At 42.0% G+C, this 27,044-nt stretch overlaps 1 protein-coding gene across 2 annotated transcripts in view; it reads right to left on the bottom strand.

The window, feature by feature from the left end:
• STK39 (serine/threonine kinase 39) overlaps positions 1 to 27,044 on the bottom strand; it is a 307,207-nt gene that overhangs the window by 8,253 nt on the left and 271,910 nt on the right. For both annotated transcript variants that reach the window (XM_029224873.1, XM_029224874.1), the window contains exon 17: positions 3,945 to 4,009. In XM_029224873.1, coding sequence (XP_029080706.1) covers positions 3,945 to 4,009 — 65 coding nt within the window. The remainder of the gene's footprint in view (positions 1 to 3,944; positions 4,010 to 27,044) is intronic.

The raw sequence follows: 27,044 nt of genomic DNA, 5'->3' as shown, positions 1-27,044 counted from the left end.
ACATGTACTTCTTTAAATAACCAATATCCTTGCCCCTCAGGCCACTGTCCTTCTTATATAAGCAGATATATAAGATAAGAGACACCTTTTCAAGCCTGAGGCCTTTTCAAGCCTTTTCAAGCCTACATTGTGGCGGGAGCTGGGAGAGGAAAGAGATTGGAGAAGGAGTCATCTACAAATAGAATGCTTCCCAGCCTCGGCTAAACACTGGAATCATCAGGGGCGCCTTCCAAGTTCCCAGAGCCCAGACTCCACGAAGAACAATTAAATCAGGCTACGTGGAACGGGACACAGGCATTCGTAATTTTTTAAAGTGTCTCCACCATTCCTTGAGTGAAACCACTGTGCAGCCAGGTGAAGAGCCACAATACTAGCTACTACTCTTTAGATAATTTTCAGGCCCCTTACATTCTCCTTTAGAAAGCAACGAAAGCGCTGAGATTAAAATGATAAACAGCTGAGACATGAACAGGGCTATAGCAGTAGCCGCTTAGGGGGAAAAATGCTTCCGAAACACTTTGATCTTGTAGTCTTCAATAAAATAACCAAACTGGATCTCTGTGGTTTTACCAGGATGTTATTAGTGTCCTACAGAAGATTAAGCCGAGGAGCACTTCAAATGAGCTCCGTCAAATGGGTCTCAAACTGGCTGGCAACGGACAGCCACAAAGAAACCCTCTCAGGTTTTAACTAGGGATGGATGGAGAGTTAACGGACAGAAACAGAAGGTCACTCCTGAGCTTGGCTTTATTTAACACCTTTAACTGTCTCTGGGGGGAAAGCCATCAATTTCCATTTACTGAGAATGCCACACATTACAATCCATTCTCAAGCTATAAGGGGAAAGAAAAACTTGCACGGCTTCTCCTGCAGGTCTCCTGCGCCAGAGAGGCCAACATTACTCACTCCGCTTAAGGTACAAAGGAGATCTGGTCTCAACCAGGGTAAGTGTGTCCAGTCATCCAAAAGGTGAATCCACAAAGAGAAACCTGTAAAACCATACGGCTGCAAGGTCCCGCCTGTAAGACTGAATAGTTGTTGAGCACTGGGCCGTGATGCTAGATCAGGGTTGAATTCCCAGCTTCTGCACTGCTTGATCCTGGGCAAGTTAACCTCACAGAGCCTCTGATTCCCAAGGCATAAAATGGACCCAACGACATCACCATCTTGGAGGCTCGTGAGCACTAAATTAACTGAGCTGAAGTAGGTAAAACACCTCATGCAATGCCCCGCAAACGGTGGATGCACATGAAATAGCAATGATTCTTGTTATTTCTGCAGGCAAGGCCAAGGCATTTTGAGAGAAATTTTCCTAAATGAGGTTTGTGGTCTGATATATTTTATGAATTATGATCAAGTCCCTACTACGTGAAGGGAATCCAACAGAATTCCCTGCCTGCCTGGAGCCTCTGAACTTATCAGAGACACAAATAAGATTCTACACAATTTCAATATAATATAACCTTTTGGGGAGAGAATACAGGAGGAGCACCGAGGCCAAGATCGGATGCCAGAAAAAAGCTTGTTGGAGAAGTGAAATTAAGGCAGAGAACTGGAACGTGTCTAGGTGTTGGTGACACAGAGAGCAGACCTGGAGAAGTTGGGAGAGAAGGGTATTTTAGGGAGGAGTACATACAAAGGGTCAGCTGGTGAAAATAGGAGGAGAGAGGACTAGGGGAAGAACTGAATGCGGGGATAAAGAAAGGTGGAGCAGGACCTAAAAGAAAGTCTGATCGGGGAGGACTTCCTTTAGCCATGATCAGGGTTTGAGTTTCAGAAGAGGACAGTGGAGAGCCAGTCGAGTATTTGGGGCATTTTGGAATTAAGGAAGAATTACGCGGGCTAGAGCCCCAGTGTAGTAAACAGAGCTGGAGGCTGGCAAGTTGTAGGCAGGAAGCTCAGTTTCAGAAGAGGATCCCGCTAGGGGGCTGAGAGTGGGGATGAGAAGAAGAACAGACTCAAGAGAGCGAATCTAGGGAACTAGCTGCACAGGGACAGTAATAGTTTATCTAGGGACAGTATAGTGGGTGTTTCTACAAAACCTTCAGTACTATGAAAGGCCTGGGGTTGCTACTCCTATTTTATAGGTAGGCGAGTTTATAGACAATGGGAATAAGTCAGCGTAAAAGTTTTAATCTCTTATCTCTAGGTTTACATGTTCAAAATTGGGAAAATGTTCAGGAGGTGCTATGTTGTAACTTCTTTTTTTGCAGTAGAAAAAAAATGAAACATTACTACTGGCTTGAAATGCAGACACAGGGTGTCATCTTTCTCATCCATATATCCTCATATAAGTGAAACATGTTTATGAAGATGCAGGTGAATTAGAAACATAACAGAGGTGACAGAGGAGCCCCAAGCTAGAAGATGAAGTTTTCAATTTGTTAATTTCTCACTCTTTGTCTGAGTAAAATGTTCTTTTGTTATCAAAACAAAATGAATTTCTTCAGCTAAATTCTTTCTGTGAAAATCTTTGTGTTTTTCTTTTATCACTCAGCCTGGCCCTCTGAATTTAGATGAGGAGCAAGACCCAGAAAGTTAATTAGCACCAGGTTAACATTTACTGTAACGAATCATTTAGCATTTTCTGGCCATGCACATTTTCCATTAAATTTTCACGAGAAATAAAAAAGACCATCAACGTATGTTGTGCAAAACAAAGTGTTGGTCATCTAGATCTTAAATTGCTTGCAGCATTCAAGACTGGCCCTTGATAAGAATAATTTATAATTTAAAAAATGAGTCATTTAACATCCTGCTTGCAAAATCCTTCAGGAAAATCGTCACTTTTGACTACTTGGACTTCTCTCCATTTCTGGCCATGATCACAATCTCTTAGTTTCACAAGGACCTCAGAATGGTCAGTATCTGTATCTCTGTGGCTACTCTAGTTCTTAAATTTAAAATCTGCTAGTGCAGAAAAACTGCTGGAATATCTCCTCTCCACAAGAATCTGTTACTGTGATTTGAAATGTGGAGTTAAAATGCTATGTCATTGCTCACTAGCCTTCAGAGGGCTGTTCTACAATCGCTTCCAATTACTTAAACCATTTCTACAACAATCGGCCTCAATTTTTAAACGTTAGAACCACTTGGCTTTTGCTTCAGGAAAGCTTTATTAAGAGTGCTGCTTCAAACTCAGTTTAATTTTGTCTTTATGGTCAAGTTGCCATACAAACTGGAAGCAAAAGGGTACAGACTTCAAGACTTCTCAAATGGCTACTCTTATTAAAGATGTGATGGTAAAAGAACAAGCTATGCTCATGGAAGAGGAACTTTCCAGTCATGATCAGAAACTGTTCCCAAGCCATAAAAAAGAACAAAATAATGCCATTTGCAGCAACATGGATGGACCTAGAGATTGTCATACTGAGTGATGTAAGTCAGACAGAGAAAGACAAATATCATATGATACCGCTTATATGTGGAATCCAAAAATACAAAAAGGGTACAAATGAACTTATTTACAAAACAGAGTCACAGATGTAGAAAGCAAACTTATGGTTACCAGGGGGGAAAGGGAGGGGAGGGATAAATTGCGAGATCGGGATTGACATATACACACTACTATATATAAAATAGATAACTGATAAGGACCTACTCTGTAGCACAGGGAACTCTACTCAATAATCTGTAACGACCTATATGGGGAAAGAATTAAAAAAAAAGTAGATATATGTATATGTATAACTGATTCACTTTGCTGTATACCTGAAACTAACACAACACTGCAGATCAACTATATTCCAATTAAAAGACAAAAGAAAACAAAAAACCCCAGAAAATCTTCCCAAATGTTGACCAGGTAAATGACGAATGCAAAAACGGATGCCCACCCCCAAAACCAACAGCAGAATTACGGAACAGCTTAACAATGATATTATTATTCCTTGTTGGCACAGTATAGCAAAATATTTACCTTCGTTCCATAACTTTCCACTTACCAACTTAAATGTCAATGTTTTTAAAGCTTTGGGATCATCTACAATCTTCTGTAAATTAGCAGCCACTGTAAAATACAAACATGGAGAAAAAGTGTCCAAATTATTTCCAATAACTGGATTTTCACATCAATGATTCAGAAAATCTAATGATGCAATAACCTGCAAAATCATCTCTTTCACAGACATTACAAAGTCCATACAAATGACCAAACTACTCTCATAAAGACGTTTTCTACCACAACCTACGTCTTCAGCACATCTGAATTAATCACTATACACTGACCCCACGTTTTCTACAATAAAATGAGAAATTACTTTCTAGTGGAAAGTAGAAATGATAGCCCCCCACTGTTTCCACCACCTGGTTTTTCTCAACACTCATTATTAAGAGATCTATTAGCCAGGAGAGGGCAGTACAAAACAGAGGAGGGGTATTGCAACGACCCATTTCTCTGGAAATAATAGGTCAGCATTTCAAACTCCTGTCCCTATAAATTCACTCAATTCTCTGCACCCATTTTTATCAAAGCAACAAAATACAGTGGATAACCTCTACGACTCAGGCATGTGTTTTAGTGCTTTCAGGGCACGATGATCTGTCAAAGCAGTGAAGTACCACCTTGAGCAACACAGGAATTGGCTGAACAGGGTCAAGCACTAGAGGCTGTCCGTTTGGAGCTCAACAGTGCAGATATGTTTTTAGTATTGGCCAGATTCATCAGAGACCCCATCCTGCTCTGTTTATGAACAGAATCCTGTTCTGTTTATGAACAGAATCCTCAACAGGTGATGCCGATGGAAATTTAACACCTTCCTCTTTCCACGACCAAACCTGAATGTCAGGTAAGTACTATTGGTCAAAGAAAGAGAAGTTACTATTGAAGAAATTAGGAGAGAGGTCCTCTTCATCATTTTTATTTTTCGTGAGGAAAACCCCCTGCTGCTTCAGTAATTAGGCATCTGAAAAGTTATCTGAATATTTTAAGGAAAAAGAAAAACAATTTAGGAGAAAATAGTAAACATATAAATATTTTGAGAAAAGTGTTTCAAGTAGAAGGTTTGTAAGTAGAAAGAAATCTGTGCAAATTTTATCTTTCTCTAAGGTTGACTGAAAACCTAGACACAAGAATTTCTCGACAGATTAGTTTCATTTAATCCATCTGCTGTGGAGGGAAAAAATTATATATTCAATATGGCCTGTTTCTCTTTTTTTAAATTTTAAAAATTTATTTATTTTATCTTTGGCTGCGTTGGGTCTGTTGCTGCATGGGCTTTTCTCTAGTTGCAGCGAGCGGGGGCTACTCTTCACTGCAGCATGCGGGCTTCTCATTGCGGTGTCTTCTCTTGTTGCAGAGCACGGGCTCTAGGCGCACAGGCTTCAGTAGTTGTGGCACACGGGCTCAGTAGCTGTGGCACACAGGCTTAGTTGCTCTGCAACAATGTGGGGTCTTCCCAGACCAGGGCTCAAACCCGTGTCCCCTGCATTGGCAGGCAGACTCTTAGCCACTGTGCCACCAGGGGAAGCCCTGGCCTGTTTCTCTTCATAAACCACAATTACAAGCACCATTTTATCTTCATCTGTTGCCGTCTTAATACTTCCAATCTTAGTAACAGACAAAGTTTCATTTTTGTTAACACCCGTCTCCCCCACTCATCTTTTTCTCTCCCTCGTTTTTGCCCACGCAGCAAACTTACACACATCATGTGCAGACCCTGGGCCACCAACCTCAATCTTCTTTTGGCCTCCTCCACAGTTTCCTGAACTTATCTCAGATACTAAAATCATCTAGTAGTCTACACAAGAAACATTGGCTCATGGAGTGAAAAGCTCTGCTGTAAAATCCTGCCCACTAAAGCCGGTACTGATGGTGTCAGGGCATTCTGACTATATGAAAATTGCAGCAACTGAGCAGAGTCACCCTTTTCTTAAAGCATAAAAGTGTTCTAATAGTTCCTTGGATTTGGGCTGATTTCACGAGTGGCCGTAAAGTCTTCACATGAATTTCAGTTCTTTCATTAGAGTCTCCCCGTGAATGTGGATGACTTACTGCCTTGTTCCGGTCATCTATTTCCAGTCTGCTCTCTAATGTTCCAACCAAAGCAGAGCTGCGTCCTACACTAATTCACAACCCTCTCTCTGGTGGACACGCATCTGTGGTAGGGCCAATTTCTAAGGAACATGGCTACAAGCAAGTTGTAGCCTGGAGGGCAACAATGACCTGCTGGCATCTTAAACAGCCATCCCAGAAACCATGTCCCCAACTGTGAACCCTACACCTCGGGGGACATTAGAAATTCCAATTCTGTCTTCAGCTCAAAGCAAAAATAGCAAAACTGGCCACTTACCTGATTACTCATCCCAGGTGCTACGCTTATTTTCAATTTCGTTGATTCTAATTTGTTATAAAGTGCTACAAAATACCTTCATTTAACTGATGTCACATAAAATTCAGGGTGATGCTAACTTCTCTTCTAGTAGCAATGCTCATTAAAAAAGATGGGTGTCACTGTTTCCCTCCCTTCTCCTGACTGCACCCGGATTTCTAAAATAAAAACGCTCCTTACCCAGAACGTGAGCTGAGAAGGAAGGGCTGGGTAGGGCTGGCTGTTACTTTAGAGCTCCTCAAGTATATGCTTAATGTTTTAAGATACCCTAGTCTCCAAAAATAAATTATGGGGCTTCTGAACCCTGCTTACTCAGTGGCCATCAAGTCATTTCTGATCCCTCCTGGCTTACCCAAATAAAACTCATTCCCCTTTATTCAACATAGTTTTGGAAGTTCTAGCCACAGCCATCAGAGAAGAAAAAGAAATAAAGGGAATCCAAATTGGAAAAGAAGAAGTAAAGCTGTCACTGTTTGCAGATGACATGATACTATACATAGGGAATCCTAAGGATGCTACCAGAAAACTACTAGAGCTAATCAATGGTAAAGTAGCAGGATACAAAAATTAATGCACAGAAATCTCTGGCATTCTTATACACTAATGATGAAAAATCTGAAAGTGAAATTAAGAAAACACTCCCATTTACCACTGCAACAAAAAGAATAAAATATCTAGGAATAAACCTACCTAAGGAGACGAAAGACCTGTATGCAGAAAATTATAAGACACTGATGAAAGAAATTAAAGATGATACCAACAGATGGAGAGATAGATATACCACGTTCTTGGATTGGAAGAACCAACATTGTGAAAATGATTCTACTACCCAAAGCAATCTACAGATTCAATGCAGTCCCTATCAAACTACCACTGGCATTTTTTACACCTAGAACAAAAAGTTTCACAATTTGTATGGAAACACAAAAGACCCCAAATAGCCAAAGCAATCTTGAGAACGAAAAATGAAGCTGGAGGAATCAGGCTCCCTGACTTCAGACTATACTACAAAGCTACAGTAATCAAGGCAGTATGGTACTGGCACAAAAACAGAAAGATCAATGGAACAGGATAGAAAGCCCAGAGATAAACCCACGCACATATGGTCACCTTATCTTTGATAAAGGAGGCAAGAATATACAGTGGAGAAAAGACAGCCTCTTCAATAAGTGGTGCTGGGAAAACTGGACTGCTCCATGTAAAAGAATGAAATTAGACCACTCCCTAACACCATACGCAAAAATAAACTCAAAATGGATTAAAGACCTAAATGTAAGGCCAGAAACTATCAAACTCTTAGAGGAAAACATAGGCAGAACACTCTATGACATAAATCACAGCAAGATCCTTTTTGACCCACCTCCTAGAGAAATGGAAATAAAAACAAAAAGAAACAAATGGGACCTAATGAAACTTCAAAGCTTTTGCACAGCAAAGGAAACCATAAACAAGACCAAAAGACAACCCTCAGAATGGAAGAAAATATTTGCAAATGACGCAACTGACAAAGGATTCATCTCCAAAATTTACAAGCAGCTCAATAACAAAAGAACAAACAACCCAATCCAAAAATAGGCAGAAGACCTAAATAGACATTTCTCCAAAGAAGATATACAGACTGCCAGCAAGCACATGGAAGAATGCTCAACACCATTAATCATTAGAGAAATGCAAATCAAAACTACAATGAGATATCATCTCACACCGGTCAGAATGGTCATCATCAAAAAATCTATAAACAATAAATGCTGGAGAGGATGTGGAGAAAAGGGAACACTCTTGCACTGCTGGTGGGAATGTGAATTGGTACAGCCACTATGGAGAACAGTATGGAGGTTCCTTAAAAAACTACAAATAGAACTACCATATGACCCAGCAATCCCACTACTGGGCCTATACCCTGAGAAAACCATAATTCAAAAAGAGTCATGTACCAAAATGTTCATTGCAGCTCTGTTTACAATAGCCAGGACATGGAAGCAACTTGAGTGTCCACCATCAGATGGATAAAGAAGATGTGGCACATATATACAATGGAATATTACTCAGCCATAAAAAGAAATGAAATTGAGTTATTTGTAGTGAGGTGGATGGACCTGGAGTCTGTCATACAGAGTGAAGTAAGTCAGAAGGAGAAAATCATATACCGTATGCTAACACATATATGTGGAATCTAAGAAAAAAAATGTCATGAAGAGCCTAGGGGTAGGACGGGAATAAAGACACAGACCTACTAGAGCATGGACTTGAGTATATGGGGAGGGGGAAGGGTAAGCTGTGACAAAGTGAGAGAGTGGCATGGACATGTATACACTACTAAACGTAGGGTGGACAGCTTGTGGGAAGCAGCCGCATGGCACAGGGAGATCAGCTAGGTGGTTTGTGACCACCTAGAGGGGTGGGATAGGGAGGGTGGGAGGGAGGGAGACGCAAGAGGGAAGAGATATGGGAACATATGTATATGTATAATTGATTCACTTTGTTGTAAAGCAGAAACTAACACACCATTGTAAAGCAATTATACTCCAATAAAGATGTTAAAAAAACAAAAACAAGAACTCATTCCCCTAGTTTCTGATGCAGGCTCTGTGTTATTCCTTGAACTTGTCCCTTCCGTGCTCCACAGCCCACTGTCTTTGGTCTCGGTGCTTTCTCTGTCTCTTGACCACACAGGACACAGGTGATACTCACTAAGGCCCCAGGGATTGTGGCCCTCTTGCCCTACCACTGGGAGTACATGATACCTTTGTGTGAGCCATCTATTTCTTGCTTTTTTTTTTTTTTTTTCCGGTACACGGGCCTCTCACTGTTGTGGTCTCTCCCGTTGCGGAGCACAGGCTCTGGACGCGCAGGCTCAGCGGCCATGGCTCACGGGCCCAGTCGCTCCACGGCATGTGGGATCCTCCCGGACCGGGGCACGAACCCGTGTCTCCTGCATCGGCAGGCGGACTCTCAACCACTGCGCCACCAGGGAAGCCCTGTTTCTTGCTATTTCTGTGTCCCTGCATCACACTTCAGGCTTGAATCTCTGTCAGGGCTGGAAGTCTCTTATTTGCTCTTTTGGATAACATTTGGCCTAATGTACAGTAAGTACTGCCCTTTTTGAAGCTGTAATAATATCATTAACAGCCACATGGAAAAAGATGCTGATGCTCAATACCCTCCTGAATCTAAACAGAGAAGGAAATAAAGAGTCTCCCAGGGGTAATCTACCAGAGGCCAGGCAGCAGAGGTGACACTTCTCTGGCAAACTAAGTCAGGCATTCTCCAGACACTGTTGTCTCTACAATCTCCCTGTACTACTCAAATTCTGCACATTTTGACAGTTAGGAAAAGTAACATTTAGATAATGACTATTTACAGTTTGTGTTTGTATTCTGAGTGATTATTCAAAAGATACACTTTTCTCCCTACGTACCAGCGTATTTCACAACAATCTCATATAGTACTGATGTTCTCATGGAGGTGACTTAATTTAATTCGAGCTCTTCTCAAACAAAAGCTGTGGGGAAAAGCACACCAAATGAACCCCAAGGCTGATGTATTCCCCTAGTAAGAAATTCTAAGGTGAGACAAAAGCGTAGACTTGGGTTACCTGACGACGATAATGTCACAATGTGTTTTACTCAAAGACACACCCTGTAGGTTGCATTGGTGCAGAAAGGCAGCATGAAATTGCAAAGAAAGAGACATGGGTGCCAAAAGAGAATCCAAGCTCTAAGTAAGGAGAAAAGGAGAGGCTAGGAGAGTGAGTTTCTTATGGATACTGCTATAACACTAATGCAAAATTAGGGCTAATTAACAATTCAGTTTGGGACAAAATAAAAGAGATGTGCCCTTTTATTTCCCCCTAATCTCTGGCGCTTATCTTCAGGAGATGCAGTGTAACACAGTGAGCAAGAGCCTGAATTCTCCAGCCAGACTGCCTGTGTTCAAATCCTCCTGCTTAGAGCTGTGTGGCCCATGAACTTGGGCAAGTTTCCTTACCCTCTTCGTGCTTGAAGTTTTGCATCTGTAAAATGTGGATATTAATGGTGCCTACCTGATAGCGTTGTTTTGAGGATTAAGTTAGTAACAAAGTTCTTAGAATAGTGTTTGATTTATAGCAAGTACATAATAAACATTAGCTCATTGCCTCTACCCTGGACAACTGTGAACCTTAACCAGTTTCCTTGCTTTCAGTCTAAACTTCTCAAGAGCCCTGTTTCTCACACCTGAGTTACCTGGAGAATTTAAGTCATAAATTGGAACGTGTTGCCTCCTTAGGTAACACTGTTTAACTTCCCATCAACTCTGGGATAAAGCTCAAGTTCTTAATGTGGTCCAACAGACCCTCTATGGTCCTACCTTCCTGGTTTACTTTTTGTCATTTCCTACCCCGAATTTCCCCAGAAAGGGTTCTGTAACCCCCATTCTCCTCTACACCTTACCACTGTGTGCTGAAATTATCTGTTATAGACCTGCTTTCCCCACTAAACTCTTTGATAACCCAGACAAAAATCTTACCCACCTCTGCAATAGATTTTCCTTTGACATATATGTGTGTGTGTGACATATATCCACATACACAGAAACTGACGATTGCTCACCACCTCCACTGCTAACGACACAAGTATAGCCACCATCATCCTGTCGAGATTCGTACAATGACCTATATCGTCTCCCTGCTCCCATCCCAGTCCCTCAAGTCTGGCCTCCACCCGGCAGTCAGATGAGCCTTCTAACATATAATAAGACCATGTGACTTCTCTTTTCAAAGCCCCCTGCCAGCTGTGCAGCTCAGACTAAAAACCACAGTCTCTACAATGAGCAAGTCTCCTGGTCCATGTCTGACCTCATCCCTCACCATTCTTTCTGGCTGCCCCTACTCCAGCCACAATAGCCTCTGTGCTGCTCCTTGAGTGTTCAAAGCAGGCTTCCACCCGAGACCCGCTGTACCTGCCATTCCCTCTGCCAGAAACGCTGCTTCTCCACGGCTCTCCCTTCCAAGTTGCTGCTCACATGTCTCTGGCTACCCTATCAACACCCCTCCACAGCTGCACTCTCTACTTCTTTACCCAGAATTTTTTTCATAGCACTTATCCTCACCAGACATGCTATATATTTATGACGTTTTGGATATGACTTTTCACTTATCCCCGCATGAGGCACATAAGCTCCGATGAGTCCAGGAACTTTGTGTGTCTGTTCACTGCTATGTTGCTACTGCCTGACACATAGTGTCAATATAGAGGGTTCTAAGATTCTAAAAACCCCATGTTAATATCCTTTTATAGAAGAATTATTCATATCTTAGAAGAAGTTCTACAAATGTGTCTCCTAAAATAATCTAATTTATTTTCCCAAAGCAAATCAATTAACTCTTGGCTCATCTCAAATGAATACTGAGTATCCTAGGCAACCATGACTTTGAAGACTGGCTATCAACAGGCACATGAAAAGATGCTCAATCACTAATTATTAGAGAAATGCAAATCAAAACTACAGTGAGGTACCACCTCACAGCAGTCAGAATGGCCATCATCAAAAAGTCTACAAATAACAAATGCTGGAGAGGGTGTGGAGAAAAGGGAACCTTCCCACACCGTTGGTGGGAACGTAAGCTGGTGCAGCCACTGTGGAAAACAGTATGGAGGGTCCTTGAGAAACTAAAAATAGAACTACCAAATGATCCAGCAATCCCACTCCTGGGCACATATCTGGACAAAACTGTAATTCAAAAAGGTACATGCACCCCTATGTTCATAGCAGCACTATTCACAAGAGCCAAGACATGGAAACAACCTAAATGTCCATTGACAGATGAATGGATAAAGAAGATGTGGTACATATATACAACGGAATACTACTCGGCCATAAAAAAGAACAAAATAATGCCATTTGCAGCAACACGGATGGACCTAGAGATTGTCATACTGAGTGAAGTTAAGTCAGACACAGAAAGACAAATATATGATATCACTTACACGTGAAATCTAAAAAAAAGGTACAAATGAACTTATTTACAAAACAGAAGTAGAGACACGGATGTAGACAACAAACTTATAGTTACCAGGGGATAAGGGGAGGGAGTGATAAACTGGGAGACTGGGACTGACATATACACACTACTACATATAAAATAGATAACTAATAAGAACCTGCTGTATAGCACAGGGAGCTCTACTCAATATTCTATAATGGCCTATATTGGAAAAGAATCTAAAAAGAAAAAGTGGATATATGTATAACTGATTCACTTTGCTGTACACCTGAAACTAATACAACATTGTAAATCAACTATACGCCAATGAAAATCTAAAAAAAAAAAAAAAGAATGAAATAATGCCATTTGCAGCAACATGGATGGACTTAACTAAGTAAGTCAGAATGAGAAAGACAAATACCACATATCACTTATACGTGAAAACTAAAATATAGCGCAAATGAACCTATCTACAAAACAAACAGACTCACAGATGTAGAAAACAGACTTGTGGTTGCCAAGGGATGAGGGGTGGAGTGGGAGAGGGATAGACTGGGAGTTTGGGATTAACAGATGCAAACTATTATATATAGAATGGATAAACAACAAGGTCATACTATATAGCACAGGGAACTATACTCAATATCCTGTGATAAACCATGATGGAAAAGAATATAAAACAAATGTATATATATATGTTTAACTGAATCACTTTGCTGTACAGCAAAAATTAACACAAGATTGTAAATCAACTATAATAAAGATTAGCCACCTTTTAAAACACTGAGATATAATCGACATATAGTACTATATTAGCTTCAGGTGTACAAGGTATTATTTCGATGTATGTATATATTATGAAGTGATCGCCACAATAGGTCTAGTTTAACATCCATTACCACATGCTGGGCCCTGGCTGTAGCCATGGTGGGTCCCCGTAAGCCCTCTGACAACTGTTTCTCAGTCCACTATAGTCTTGTGTGTCTTGCGGACACCAGCCTTTCAAAGCTAGATGGTCTGGGGGCTCATCTCTCAGGAGCGGGTCTTCAAAGTTGGGGTGCCAGGTGTGGTGTTCAAACCCTCTGCTCCTCAGGGAGAAGCTTCGAGTTGAGTCCCCTCCCAATGTGGGTCATGGCAAAATTGTGTCTCCACCCCTTCTACCCGTTTCAATGTGGATTTTTCTCATTTGCCTGATATGAAGCAGTCGGCTCAGCTAATTTGGGGGTTTCTTTCAGAGGAAATTGTTCCACAGGTAGCTACAGATTCAGTGTGTCTGTGGGGAGGAGGTGAGTTCAGGATCCTCCTGTGTCAACATCTTGAACTGGAACCCAGGATTTATCTTGACCTATTCCTCTCATCTGTTACTTCTAATCCATCCGCAATTTCCGACAGTTTTGCCATTAATACACATGTGCAACGGTTTACTTCCTTTCATCTCTGCTACCTCCACCCCATTTCATCTACAAGGAACCACACCAAGATTGGCCGTTTTTCATTCATTTTTTACAGAGAGGAGAGTCTAGGTCACTCTCCAGGTAAACCAGCCAGACTAGCATAGGGGGTCCCCAGACAAAGAAAATCTACAGTGGGTAGTAGAGGATGGACGTGGTGAGTATCACTGTGACCTCAAGACCAGCTGCCACAGTGGGGACTACAAGTCACACCACTAACCCTGTTACAGCTCTCCCCCCAGAAATGAGACCAAGCACTCCTGGAGGAACGATTCCCAGGTGGGTCCACGCAGTGCCAGTGCAGAACAGAATGAATACTATTTTGTGCTGTCCAGATCTTCTCGTTAGGAATGAGGCAACTGTCCTCCCATCTGCGGCAGTTATTGGTGGCTGATGACTCTCAGCCTCACCCCTCTTTGGGAATTCCCTTTGCCAAAGAGTACTATCTCACCCCGAGTCTTTGCCCTCTCCCCAAACGCTGCCCGCATCCGTGACTGCCCACGACAGCAGAAAGGCCCTGGTGCCTCGAGGCAGGACAATCGCAAGAGTCAGCTCAGATCCAAAGCTCCTCATGGGATTAGTGGAGGCTTCGGCTGTGGTTGAATCCTAGTTTTAATTCCTCCGTCTGCAAAATTCTACTTCCTTTACTCCCTCACAGATGTCAATCATGAAAGCACTCCTCGAAAACCCACCTGCATGCAGACCTATGCCTCTGAGTCTTTCCCTGGGAAACCTTAAGACTCCACGCACGGACGGACACGGTAAAATCACCTTAGAAGGCGTTTTCATTAACGAAATTTTAAGACAGTACAAACGATAAATAAAATGTTCAAGGAAAGGGGGGAAATCAGTGTGTCATACGACATTTTTCTTTGCATTTAGCTCAGAATTAGGATCCCGGATGAGGAGAAAAAGCAGTAGTTGGACGAGATTTTAGGAATGTTACAGGTACTATAAGCAAGCAACCTTTGAGGTCAAAATTTTAAACAGAGTTGAGTATTAGTGTTACTTACATATAGCAGGAAGGGATTACAGGATATAAAAGAAACAGAAATACGCTTGCCGTCCTCCTTAAGGTTTGGGCAAATTCCAGTTTGTTACTATTACCTTGGCGTAATGGGAAAGTCTGAAACAGTATGGAATAGCTCAAGTGCCTGGTAGTGAATGTGTCCTCTAAATAATAAAATTGGCATTTTTATCCTGAATTTCCTTTACTGTGCCTAAGGTAGAGTTTTCTGAACTGGACAACAGCATGGTGATGAAAGTGTCCAATAAGCATTATGTTCTTATTGTTCATCTTGAAAGCAATGAAATGGTATCATCAATGAAACTGCAGCCTCATTCAGCTGGTGGAGGTAACGTGCCAGTACGTTTATAGTTAACCGTGAAGAACGGCTAAACTTTACAGTCGTGCTTGCCAAGAATACCCAGCATTCATCTGAGATGAAGGTAAGAATTAATTTATTTGCTTTGGAAAAGAAAAGAGGATTATTGCTTAGGAGACACAGTTGTTGAGAAGTGCTTTAGTTCTTCCAAAAATAGGAAGAATTCGATAGGTGTCTTAACCTGGGGCTTTTAGTCGTGGAACCCTCTAAACTGTAGGCAAAATTTTGTGACTACATTACTGGAGAAAGGGTGTTTACCTTTTACCAGATTCTTATGGGGTCATGTCCTTTATAACCTTAATAATCACTGTTCCAAATGCGTACTACCATCTTTTCTTACACTAATGCAGGCAGCTTGGAAGTGAGGCCTTTTGTTTCTCTTTATAACAGCCTTGCTGAAGTATAAATGACATACAATAAACTGCACATATTTAAAGAGTACAACGTGGTAAGTTTTGACACATGTATACGCCAGTAAAACTATCACCGCAAGCAGGATAATGAACACGTTCGTCACACTCCAAAACTTCCTCAGACCCTTTATAATTCTCCCCACCTTCCCCTCTTTTGATTCTCTCCAGGAAACCACTATTCTGTTTTCTGTCACGGTAAACGCGCTGTTTGCATTTTCTAAAATTTCATTCCAGTGGAGTCTTAGAGTATGTACTCATTTTGTTATTAAATAATCATTATTTTGAAATCCGTCCATGTTGCAGCAGTATCAAAAGTTCTTTCCTTTTTATTGCTAAGAAGTATTCCATTGTATGAGTATATGGAAGTTTGTTTATGCATTCACCTCTTGATGAACATTAGGATTGTTTCCAGGGTTTGCTGTTACAAATAAAGCCGTCATCAACATTCAAATACAAGTCTTTGTAGAGACATACTTTCTCCTTTCACTTGGGCAGATACCTAGGAGTAGAAAGGCTAAATCATATGGTAGATATATGTTTAACTTCTAAAGCAGTCGCCAAAATGTTGCGGAAGGTGACTGTGCCACTTCTGTACTCCCACCAGCAGTGTATGAGAGATCCAATTTCTTACACACTTGTCAACACTTAGTATGATCAGTCATTTTAATTTTAGCCATTCTAATTAACGTGTAGTGAAATCTCACTGTAGTTTTAAATTGTACATATTTAGTGAAGTTGTGTTACAGCCACTTTCCGACAATGAAAGTATTTAGGAGTTCCACAAATACAAGTGTGGCTTTTCCGGGTTAAGTCGAAGGCTTTTTCTAAAAAGAATCAAAAGCCTTTGTTGAGGAACCATAGGCATTTCTTCAGCTGAGAGGTAAGATATGCAGAGTGTCTATCAGATCTTCTTCTAGATCATCCAGTAAATGAATAAAAAGCATTTATACAGGTATCAGACAGAGTGCAGGCAGCACCAGCTCACATCTTGGAAAATCTAGAGCTTCCTGTACAGTGCAGAAACCTCAACCCTCTTCCACTAGGGACTTTTTTTAATGTGTAGGTCGTAAGTCTGAGTTGAATTAAAGGAAAGAAGGAAATGATCATACCATGGAAGGCAGAAGACACAGGAAATTCATCCAACTTTGATTTCTAGAGGCATCAAGAAAAGCCTTTCCAGGTCTACAGCAAAAAGGTTTTACTGAATTATCTAGATGTCTGGATTCCAAAAGAAGAGTCTTACACCCAGGAGCACATTCTGGAAATATTAACAAGACTACGTGTGTATAAAGCATGAAGGCAAAACATACTCTGAGATTCTGATGACAATCTCACAGCCACTGTTGAGGGAAGACTTATAACATAGCAAGTATTAACTAAGGACAAACTAAGATAACAAGGAGACTGCTCTCCAATGTACTGTATGTGTAAGACTAAAAACAATCTGTCTCCCTCAGTGCCTGTAATCCCTTGATTAAAAACAAAAACACTTACAGAAATAAGTCTGTACAACCTAAGTCTGTGTATGTCTTTAAGCTGTCTTTACAACCTTGTAAAATCATACACATTTTAGAAAAATTCTCATCAGCCAGAGGAAATAGGCCAAAGGGAAATAAAACACTTAACTTCACAGGACTTTTTCTTATTGTCCCTCTCGCTTTAACCTTAATCTGTTTTAGAAAGAGGTTTTCCAATAATCATATATTAATAAGGCGCACACAGCTTGAGATTTAACCCAGTAGCTTCTGAACTGGGAAAAGCTTTGGAAAAGTTAAAATTAATGAGACAGTAAACACACTGATATGAGGAATGCTACTTAAATTATGGGCCAATGCAGCCAACTGAGGCAGAGCCATCTGGCATGAGCACAAACGGCGGTGAGATCTGAAGGACTCTGAGCCTGGAACGTGGTGGCAGCCTTCCAAAGACAAACATTCCTCACACATGTGGCCCGCCCACGCAGAGGAGGAGAGAGCTGGCCTTCTGTTTACATCACCTGGCACTGCTCCAGAGAAGGACACCTCTTTTGTCTTCACTTCTTGAGGTTTTTTTCTTTACTTGTGGTATGTTCCAAAGCATTTCACGTAAGGGTTTAGTAGCCAGTGAATGGTACAGAGCAAGGTTGAATAATTTTCTTCTTTCATAATAAGAAATCAAAGCAATTCATGGGTTGACTGGGTCTTCACTCTAGGTTAGGCCATAGCCTAAAAAATACAGGACATGGTCACCCTACTTATTACAATGGAGCTAGACTGAGGCTCCCTGAAAGCAGACAGCATCAAATCACCTGTAGATCTCCAGTCAGTACCCGGCACTGGGCCTAGTGCCCAGCAGGCACTAAACGAATGAACGAAGGAAAGATCGGAAAGTGCCTGGTTGCCATGATTAGAAAGTATTTTTTCAGAAGCTGATATTTTCCCCCCACAAAGATGAAGAAGATAAGCAGAGCTGATCAGGATGAAGTTACAAAAGCTTGTTGTATCAGACCTTCCCCCTTCCACTGTACATGGCCATCTCATCCCACAGAAGTCACCTCTTCGACCTTATTAGGTGCTCAACAAACTCTTCCCTCTCCCCAAGTGGCAAAGGCCAAGGAGGCGTGGAGAGAGAGAGACAAGGTCTGTTTAGCTCACTGTTGTGCGCCCAACACCCAGCACAGGGTCTGCCTCAAAGAAGGTGCACGTAACTGATGATGGGATGAATGAAAATAAACTAGTGGTGTAATTTTTTTCAAAGGTAACATGTTAACTCTTCTAGGAATCTGCAATTAAATCTGAGCCTTGATTTCTCATTATGGATAGGACAGATTTCACAGTAAGGAAATGTTAGGTAATTAGAAATGAGTGGAGATGGAATTATTCTCCTTTATTGTGGAAGGAAGGGGTGAAGCCTCTGTGTTCCCGAAATTTCACCAAACCTATAAGGAGTTCAGGCATTCAAGTGTACCTTTTTTTGTTTTTTTGCGGTATGCGGGCCTCTCACTGTTGTGGCCTCTCCCGTTGTGGAGCACAGGCTCCGGACATTCAGGCTCAGCGGCCATGGCTCACGGGCCCAGCCGCTCCGCGGCATGTGGGCTCCTCCCGGACCGGAGCACAAACCCGTGTCCCCTGCATCGGCAGGCGGACTCTCAACCACTGCGCCGCCAGGGAAGCCCTCAAGTGTACCTTCTGATTATAGCACACTGAACTTGAGACATCCCCGTCCCTGCCTCCTAAATTCGGTCTCCCAGATGCTGGAGGCTGGGTATGACAGCTCACACTTATCCCACCTTCTAATTATGCCAGATATGTAGCCTAACGCCCAGAGGTCTCCTCTCCCTGAACCATAATACGCGACTTGGACTATGTTCTCCTACTTTCCTGCGCCTGCTCCCATCCCAACTTGAAAGCTCAGAGCCTTCTGGACTCTAATTTCTGCTGTTTTCAACCCTCCAGAGTCTCGAGGGGGGAGGGGGGAGCAGTAGTACTAACTCAAAGATCCTTCAGGTGTATATTCCATCATCAGAAAGTAGCTCACGAGGAGACAGGCTATCGAGAACTCAGCTCCTCTGTGTTGTAGGGCAAAGGCAGCGGGTGGAGGGCACGGAGTGTGAGAAGCTGTGGGTGAGAACATTCAAGTTACTGCCTATTAAAATCCATGACTTTTTAAAAGCACGTGTGTGCTCCAGTCTGTATACCATAAGCGCTGCTAGTAAACTCATTCTTACAAAAGTGTGTGCCCCGAGCTGGTGTTCCTGCTAGATTTGGGGGAGATACAGACTAGAGTAATGCAGACCTTGCCTTGCTTAGTGTATGGGCGGATTCATAAAGTAATGGCTACATGAGTGCTGCTGGCCGGGGAGGAATACAGAGCAAGGACGGCACAGAGGCAAACTGCCTGGAGAGTTCTGGGCAGGATTCTAGGAAGAGGTGATACTTGAAAGAAGAGGAGGAGTTTGCCAGGTGACCGGGAGCATTCCAGGCAGAGGAAGAGCTCGTGAGAGGCGGGAGGGAGCACAGCAAGGCTGAGTGCCGCACTGCAGTGGTCCAGCGCCCCGGAGCGAGCCTGGGCTGAGGGACGAGGGGAGACACAGGTGAGGAGCTGGCAGAGGCCAGTCGTCTACGCCTGGTCCACCAAGGAGTGTGGACTTCATCTTGTAGAAACAAGGTTTTAAACATGACACCAGGTAATAACGATGTTAACTGTACACACTGAAGAATGTTATCATTATTTATGAAAGTCTGGAGAAATACAAACTTTGGCTTTGTAAAAGGAAAAATATTTTAACAGGCATGTGATACACGCTGATTAGAACTGAAAATACCATTAAATATGTCAACTTTTTAATGCATTTTTAAATGAAAAGCTTTATACATGTACAGCAGTGTTCACATTTACTGCTCATGGAAACTGATGTTCTCACATAGACTGCGAAAGAGGTTCATAAATAAAGTACACTGTCTGGGTTAAGAGAAATTGAAGTGGGCATTAAAATACCCGACTTTAGTACTCTCACGCAGGCAGCTCTGCCTCATATAGTCTAAGATGCCTGTGTGCAAGGGATGTGGGTTTCAACGCAACTAATCTTACGTAGAGGAGCTTTTTTCCTCCAGACGATTCATTAATTGAGAAATCACCGTATCTCACTACGTTAGTTGCCCTAATTGCACAGATGAGAAACCCCCTATGAGGGAATTCATTTTTCTTTCCTGATATTGTTCTCTTACCACCAGGGTAATGGAGAAGTAAGAGCTATCATTATAAACAGATTAAAAAAAAACAGGAGTGGGAAAAGAAATCTTCGGTGGAAGAAGTTCGGAATTTTTTGTTTGTACATTTGTTTGTTTTACCACAATACTGTATGAATAAAGGTGTCAGTGGAAAAGCAGCTTACAGCATGTCCTGATGTGAGAAGGGGCATCCAGGCCTTTCTTCTTCAGGCAGGATTGCTGTACATCATTCAAGACTGGGAGGAAGTTGTTTATCCTACATCTGAGATTGACTACAATCAGAAGGACGTTCTGATCCTTCTTCGTTACCCATTTTCATAGCACACCAGTTACAGCTTTGTTACATGGTAGTGCATCCTTTTTTTTAACATCTTTATTAGAGCGTAATTGCTTTACAATGGTGTGTTAGTTTCTGCTGTATAACAAAGTGAATCAGCTATATGCATACATATATCCCCATATCCCCTCCCCCTTGAGCTTCCCTCCCATGGTAGCGCATCTTAATGAAACCAGCAGCCTTACTGAATTCTTGGTGGATAAATGACATTAATTTAGGGGGAACAGTGGCTGTCTAAATAGTAAAACATAGCCTCAAGGACTTCACAAGTGCATTACTATTACCAATAATAAATATTAAATTGCATGCTTTGGGGTATCAAGACATTTGTTCAGCACCTACTATAATCCCTAAGAAGGTACTTTTAAAAAGTAAATATCGTAAAAATCCAACAGCTTCAAACCAACCTTATATTGAAAATTGTTATAATGGGCCTGAACTTCTATCTTATTCATTAAATAAAATGCAGTATTTGGGGGAAGAAAGAAAATACAGAGTATGCCAGACACTTATATCACAGAGTCCATAATCACAGCCTTTCTAAATCTTTAAACCACTAATATTTCTCTAGACTGGAATTCACCAGTTATAATGTGCACAGCCAGCACTGCCTGCTTGCACAATACACTGATCTATGAGACATTCCAACCCTGTTTGGGGTGGAGAAAGCAGAGATAATCTTAGATGTATGCTTCAGGAACATTGCTTTTAATGCCAAGCCCAGTCGAGATAATTATCAAAAAGATACTTTTTGTTGCTGTTATCAGAAATTATTTGAAAGAATGCCAGGGGAAATAAGACAGCCCGCAGGAAGGATGTGCTGGGTCTCTAAGGACTGAAGGGGGACTAAATCATTCTTATGCTTAAAAACAGCAACCCAAAGCAATCTGGGAAACGACGACGGAAGTTTTTGCTTCGGTCCTTGCAATGATATTGGAACTTCTGAAGGAGAAGATTATCAACCTTTCAGAGATGTTATACATTTATCAAGGGGTCAGCTGTCACAAGTTCCTTGCATGTACATGAAACATAATAAAACGAACTGAATTTCAGATTTCCATTCCGTCCCCAATAAAGAGAGAAGAGATCAACTTGCTGTCTTTCAACCTCAGATACCTGAGCACAACAAATGGATTTAGACTTTTACGACAGATAGCAGGTAAAAAATAAGCCGAAGAGATATCACATTGATTTGGGGAACAAAAACTGGAGGGAGACGAACAAAACACTTTTGGCAAGGGAACAGACAAGAAAGGAACACTGTGAGGTCATGAAGTGCAGGTAGCTTACTATCCATATAAATAAGGCTTCTGATTGTCTTTGCGTTTGTCAGAGGACTCGAGTGGGGTCTCACGCCGAGTGCCGTAATGAGACCGAGGACTCAGAGGAGTCACAGGCAGTCAAAATACAGAAGAGGAGCCAGAAAAGAGATGCTGACTTGGGGATGATCATCAATAATGCACTAAGGAATAAAAAATCAGAAGAATGTTTGGCAGCAGTGAAAACAGCAAACAAGACTGTGGACTGTGTGTGCAGCCTCGGAGAACAGGTCTGTGCTACTTATTCCGGGGCTGTTTAAGGCAGCAAGATCTCATTCACTCTGGGCAGGCCTGGCTTTTCCTACCCACTGGAAGAAATCGAATGAAATGCTGCGAGATGCAATGAAAGTCGATTCCAGGTTCAAAAGACCGGGGTTGGGGGCGGGGGGTCGGAAGAGGGGCACGGCGGGCACGGGGCTGCAAGCAAAGACAATGCAGTTCCCAGCCTCACTGTAGTTTTACCACAAGCCCTCTGTTCCCTTTCCCTTCCCCGGGCTTATCATAATCCTATACTTTTAGGACGTGAAGAAGAGGGTTAACAGACTTAGATTAGCCAACTGTGAGAAGAGAAAGGTCGTACAGACTGCAGCCTTTGTAAACTCTGTGATAACATCACTCTTCATAGAAATTTCTACAGCAGCAGAGCAAGCATGAGAAAAATATGACATGCTAATCCTGAGGCAAAAGGCAAATAATATTTCTCTTTCTTACTGGTGTATTTTGTTCATGACTGTCCAGTCATTTAGTAGAACAGATCATTAAGGAGATGATCACTGAACTGCTAATCAGGTCCTGGGAAGGGCACAGCAGAGGTAACCCCAGCTGGCTGAGATCCTGATGTTTTCACAATCAAAGAGCATTCTGCAACTAAGCCACCCAGGGAATACTGAAACCTCCAAATAACGCCCAGTTCATCATGACTTCCTGTGTTCCTTTTAATGAGATTTTAATTTCATTGATTGCTAGCGACCACTGGTTGAAGGAGCCCCGGAGCTGATTTTGACTTTGAGGAATTCTGCAAACTGGAATAATGAAGTGGTTCTATTTCTAAACTATTATTAATGATAACATGTTTACTGAGATTTAACATGCTCTATATGTATCAACTTGTAATCCTCGCAGGCGCCTGCCCTATGAGGATGGAACTAGCATTTGCCCTGTTTTACAGAGGACACTGAGAGAGAAAGCACTGCGTGCCCAACGTCACGCAGCTAGGGAGGGGATGTGGGGAGGACCTGAACTCCAGCAGTATGGCTCTCCAGAGCTCGTGTACACAGCCACAGTGCATGCTGCCTCTCAGATGGCTACCTCCTTAAAACATAGTTACTGTTTGAAGATACTTAAAACTTGGGATTTAAGAAGCACTATTGGTGCCCTTCACGTATGGATCCTCTCCCCTACATCAAAGAGCAGGTGCCAGTGAAGCTTCCAACTCATCTAAAAGCCAATTTTGCTACTGCAAAGCAATCACGAGGTTCCTATGAAGATCCCCTTGGGGATCCAAATAGTGAACCAAGAGAAGAAGCAAAGCAAAGCACACATCACAAAGCCCTCTGTGTCCTCCAGCTTGACTGTTTTAGAAATAATTGGGGCTAATACTTCCCAACAGAACATACCATCATCTTTTTGATCTTAGTGTCTTTCAGCCAAAAATTTTCAGATGCCTCAACACTGAAAACACTTGACAGCTGGTCCCAGTTAAAGTAGTAGAAAAGTAAGCTTCGAGGATTATTTTGTTATTGATGTTTCTATGTCTTTTTTCCTGCTTTAAGGAAAAAAAAAACAAAACTTTTTCCTTAGATGAAGCCTTCATCTTGTCAATGTAAGGGGGGAAAAAAGTGTTGCCTGAATAGAAGATGGTAACAAGAGTTGATTTAGTTTACATTAAATGACAATCTTTAGGAATTCACACATAAAATTCCTGAGAGATGAGTGTGTTTAAAACCACCTAAAGAAAACTGTGGTATTTGGATATATTGAGAAAAATGCCTCTAGCAGGCAGAGGGGGTGAGGAGATAGGCAGCTTCACTGCTTGCTTATGCTCTGTGTGAGGGCAGCCACAATGATAAATAGGGTGCAATTAACAACCTATGGCTTTAACCTAGAGCAGCACTGAAGACATCACCATCCTCAGACCAGAGTGTTCAGCGCCCAAAGACCCGGTGTGAGAAGTACTCCCAGCTGTTACTTTTCTTCCTCGACACTGACATCCCTTAGTTAATACGGCTGAGACTAGGCTAGGGCAGGGCTGAGGATGTGACCGATGGTCCACCGCTCATTAGCTGCTTCAGGGCGTTGAACCCACTCCCAGTCATCCTAAGGAGCCACCACATGGATGGATCATCCTCTAAGCAATAAAGCCAGTCATTCTCCAAAACAAGGAATAAGAAAAACTGTGGTGAACGCAGGATCATGCATGTGGTTTTGAAAGTCCAATGCTTGGTAATAACATCAGGGAATTGACCCTTACAGCGAACTGTCAGGTAAACTGTCTTCACTAAATAGCTATCCTCTGGTGGAATTCCCTTGCCACCCAATACATTCCTGTCCATCGTCCCTAAAGAACCAGCAGCAACTGGTTCAGGGAATTTGTCTGCTTTTTATGCAAGAACAAGTAAAACAAAATCAGGATGCTAAATATTCAACCAATGCTGGAAGAGAGGGGGGGTAAATTTGACACCTAAGAGGTCCTTGGCAAGGATGGCCAGGCAGCAAGTGGGTAGTGGAGTGACTGGGACTGAGTTGAAGGTTTGGACTCCAAAGTGCAGAATAGTTATTCAAGAAACTTCAAAAGGATATTGTTTGTAAGTTTTCATCCCTATTTATATATCCAGAAACAGGTATTTTTTTCTAGAAGAGCAAAAATGAAATAGTCACCTGGTCCCATTAAATGTTATTTCCATCATAGACATTAGGGACAGGGACTTTTTTAAATTGCAGGAAACTCTGAACTAAAAAAGTAAAACACATCAATCACCCATCAGAAGCATAACTAAAATAAACAGGGTGTTAGGCAACAGGAAAAGCATGATCCAAGTTGCCCACGCCGATGCATAAGAGAACTTATTTTTAAATGTAGTGATGGTAGATTAAATAATTTCTAGCTGCTATTAGAATAGAATTGAACGTGAGATATAATACCAAGTCTAACTGAAAAGAAGCAATAGGTTGAAACCTTAAGAACAAATGAGAAACACGGTCAAACACCAACTAAATGGTTATTAGAAACTAAACTAAAAAAAAAAAAGACAAAACCTCATCCAACGTATACTTCAATAAGGTAAGAATGCAGCTAATGACAAAGTAAAGGAGGACAATTATCTCTTCACCAATGCACCTTATCCAAGATGCAGCTGCCTGGGATTACAAAAGAGAAGCAGAAAAGACTGCAGGGCCCTGGCATTTGATATGCAGGCTCTCATAAGACAAATGAGGCGTCCTGTTCACAACCAAATGACATTGTGGCAAGATTATACAGGGGATTTATTTCTGGCTGGCTGGAGGTCAGTCAAATATATATGTTTTCCATTTCCCAAAAGTTAATCTGCCATAGGCCCACAGTGCGCTGTTCAAACATACATTCAATTCTTACTGTAGCAGGGTCCGAAATTTGGCAGTGTTCTAGATGAGATATTGGCATGAGGCTTTTAATGAGAAATGGTGAGATAAAAATGATGAATTCATTCTTGCCTGGGTAATGTAGTAAAAAATGATTGCATTCCAGCTTCTGGTTTCCGAGACATAAAGCTCCAGAATGCCCAACCAGCTTAGCCTATGAATCTGAACAGTACAAATGCAGATCCCAATTTCGGCTGCTAACACATGCCGGCAATTTGACTGAGACCAAAACAACCCAATAGCAAAGAAGAACCTCAAACATTTTTATAGCATGTACAAGGGTATGTCTTAAGTGAACTCGATCATTCATTCATCCAAGAAATCAACAAATATTTATTGGTATCTACTAAGCACTCAATATTATTTTATTCTTCTAGTGTTCTAAGGTACACCAGTCAAGAAAGCAGAAGGAAACCCTGTGTGCATGGAGCTTGGTCCAGTAATGAGTGTACTTTCTCAGCAGAGCCACTGAACGCCCAGCATTTTCCAGAAACTACCTTTTACCAGGCATTACTAGCCACAGTGCCCAAACAGAGTCCAAAGTGGCAGAAACCTAGGAACCTGGACTAGGAGGGGATGCCATGGTGAAATAATGGAGAGAAACTAGCTTCAGTTTTAAGGATGGTCTGAGACTATCATTAGCATTGGAATATTCAGCTCCTGGTTAGGAAGTGGGAGAATGGTGACCTAAGAAATGACAGTCTGCCTAAAAATAATCTAAAGGGATGTGAGTTAGAGTTTCAGTACGAGTTTGTCTGATGGGGGTGGGAGAGGTCTTGGAGGTAGTTCAAAACTATAATCCTCAAGAGCAATCAGGGGATGTTAGGTTGACACTGTAATCAACTTTGAACAAGAACACCAGGTGTTGCTGCTGCCGCCTGATTACCGAGTCACAGGAATACGGCATGTAAGTTCACGCTGCAGTTTTATATGTCAGTGGGGAGCACATACTGACTGAGCTCTATCAATAAAGAATTAATGAATGAGCAGGGAATCTGTATAGGAGACAGAATCCCAGGAGGGGTGACCCCACAGTGGGGGTTCTTACAGGGGGTGCTCCTGCAGGCACTGGCTGTGACCGACCGAGGGCCTGGCCCCCTGAGAAGTCTGTGTCTCCTTAGCTATCCGGTCAATCCTCGTGATTACAGATGGCTCCTCCTCCCTTGCGGGAAATGGTGTAGGACTTTATGATCTACTGGTTCGGTATTAAATCTTTTCCCAAACTGGCCAATTAGGTGCCTACTGAATTCTTCTGGTCCAAGATCACGTCTAAGCATGATGTTGATTTCCAACGAGTTATAAGGGAGATGTGAGGCTTTAAAAAGCTGTAGAGCCTTATGTCAATAGCCTGATTCAAGAGGAAACAACTGTACTTGTATTTTGCTCAGAAAAATACTCTTAAGCTAACTTTATCTAGGTCTGCAGAGCCGATATGCTATGTATGTAGGAAGAAAACAGGATGGCACCAGTTAGCACTAACGCACTCTACAGGGGTCAGAAACTCAGATGTCTCCAGGG

Source organism: Monodon monoceros, unplaced genomic scaffold (genome assembly GCF_005190385.1).
Source record: "Monodon monoceros isolate NGI ecotype Baffin Bay Population unplaced genomic scaffold, NGI_Narwhal_1 Super_Scaffold_16, whole genome shotgun sequence".
NCBI classification, from domain to species: domain Eukaryota; kingdom Metazoa; phylum Chordata; class Mammalia; order Artiodactyla; family Monodontidae; genus Monodon; species Monodon monoceros.
The sequence above is the reverse complement of the archived record's forward strand: the minus strand, read 5'-3'. Positions and strand labels throughout refer to the sequence as shown.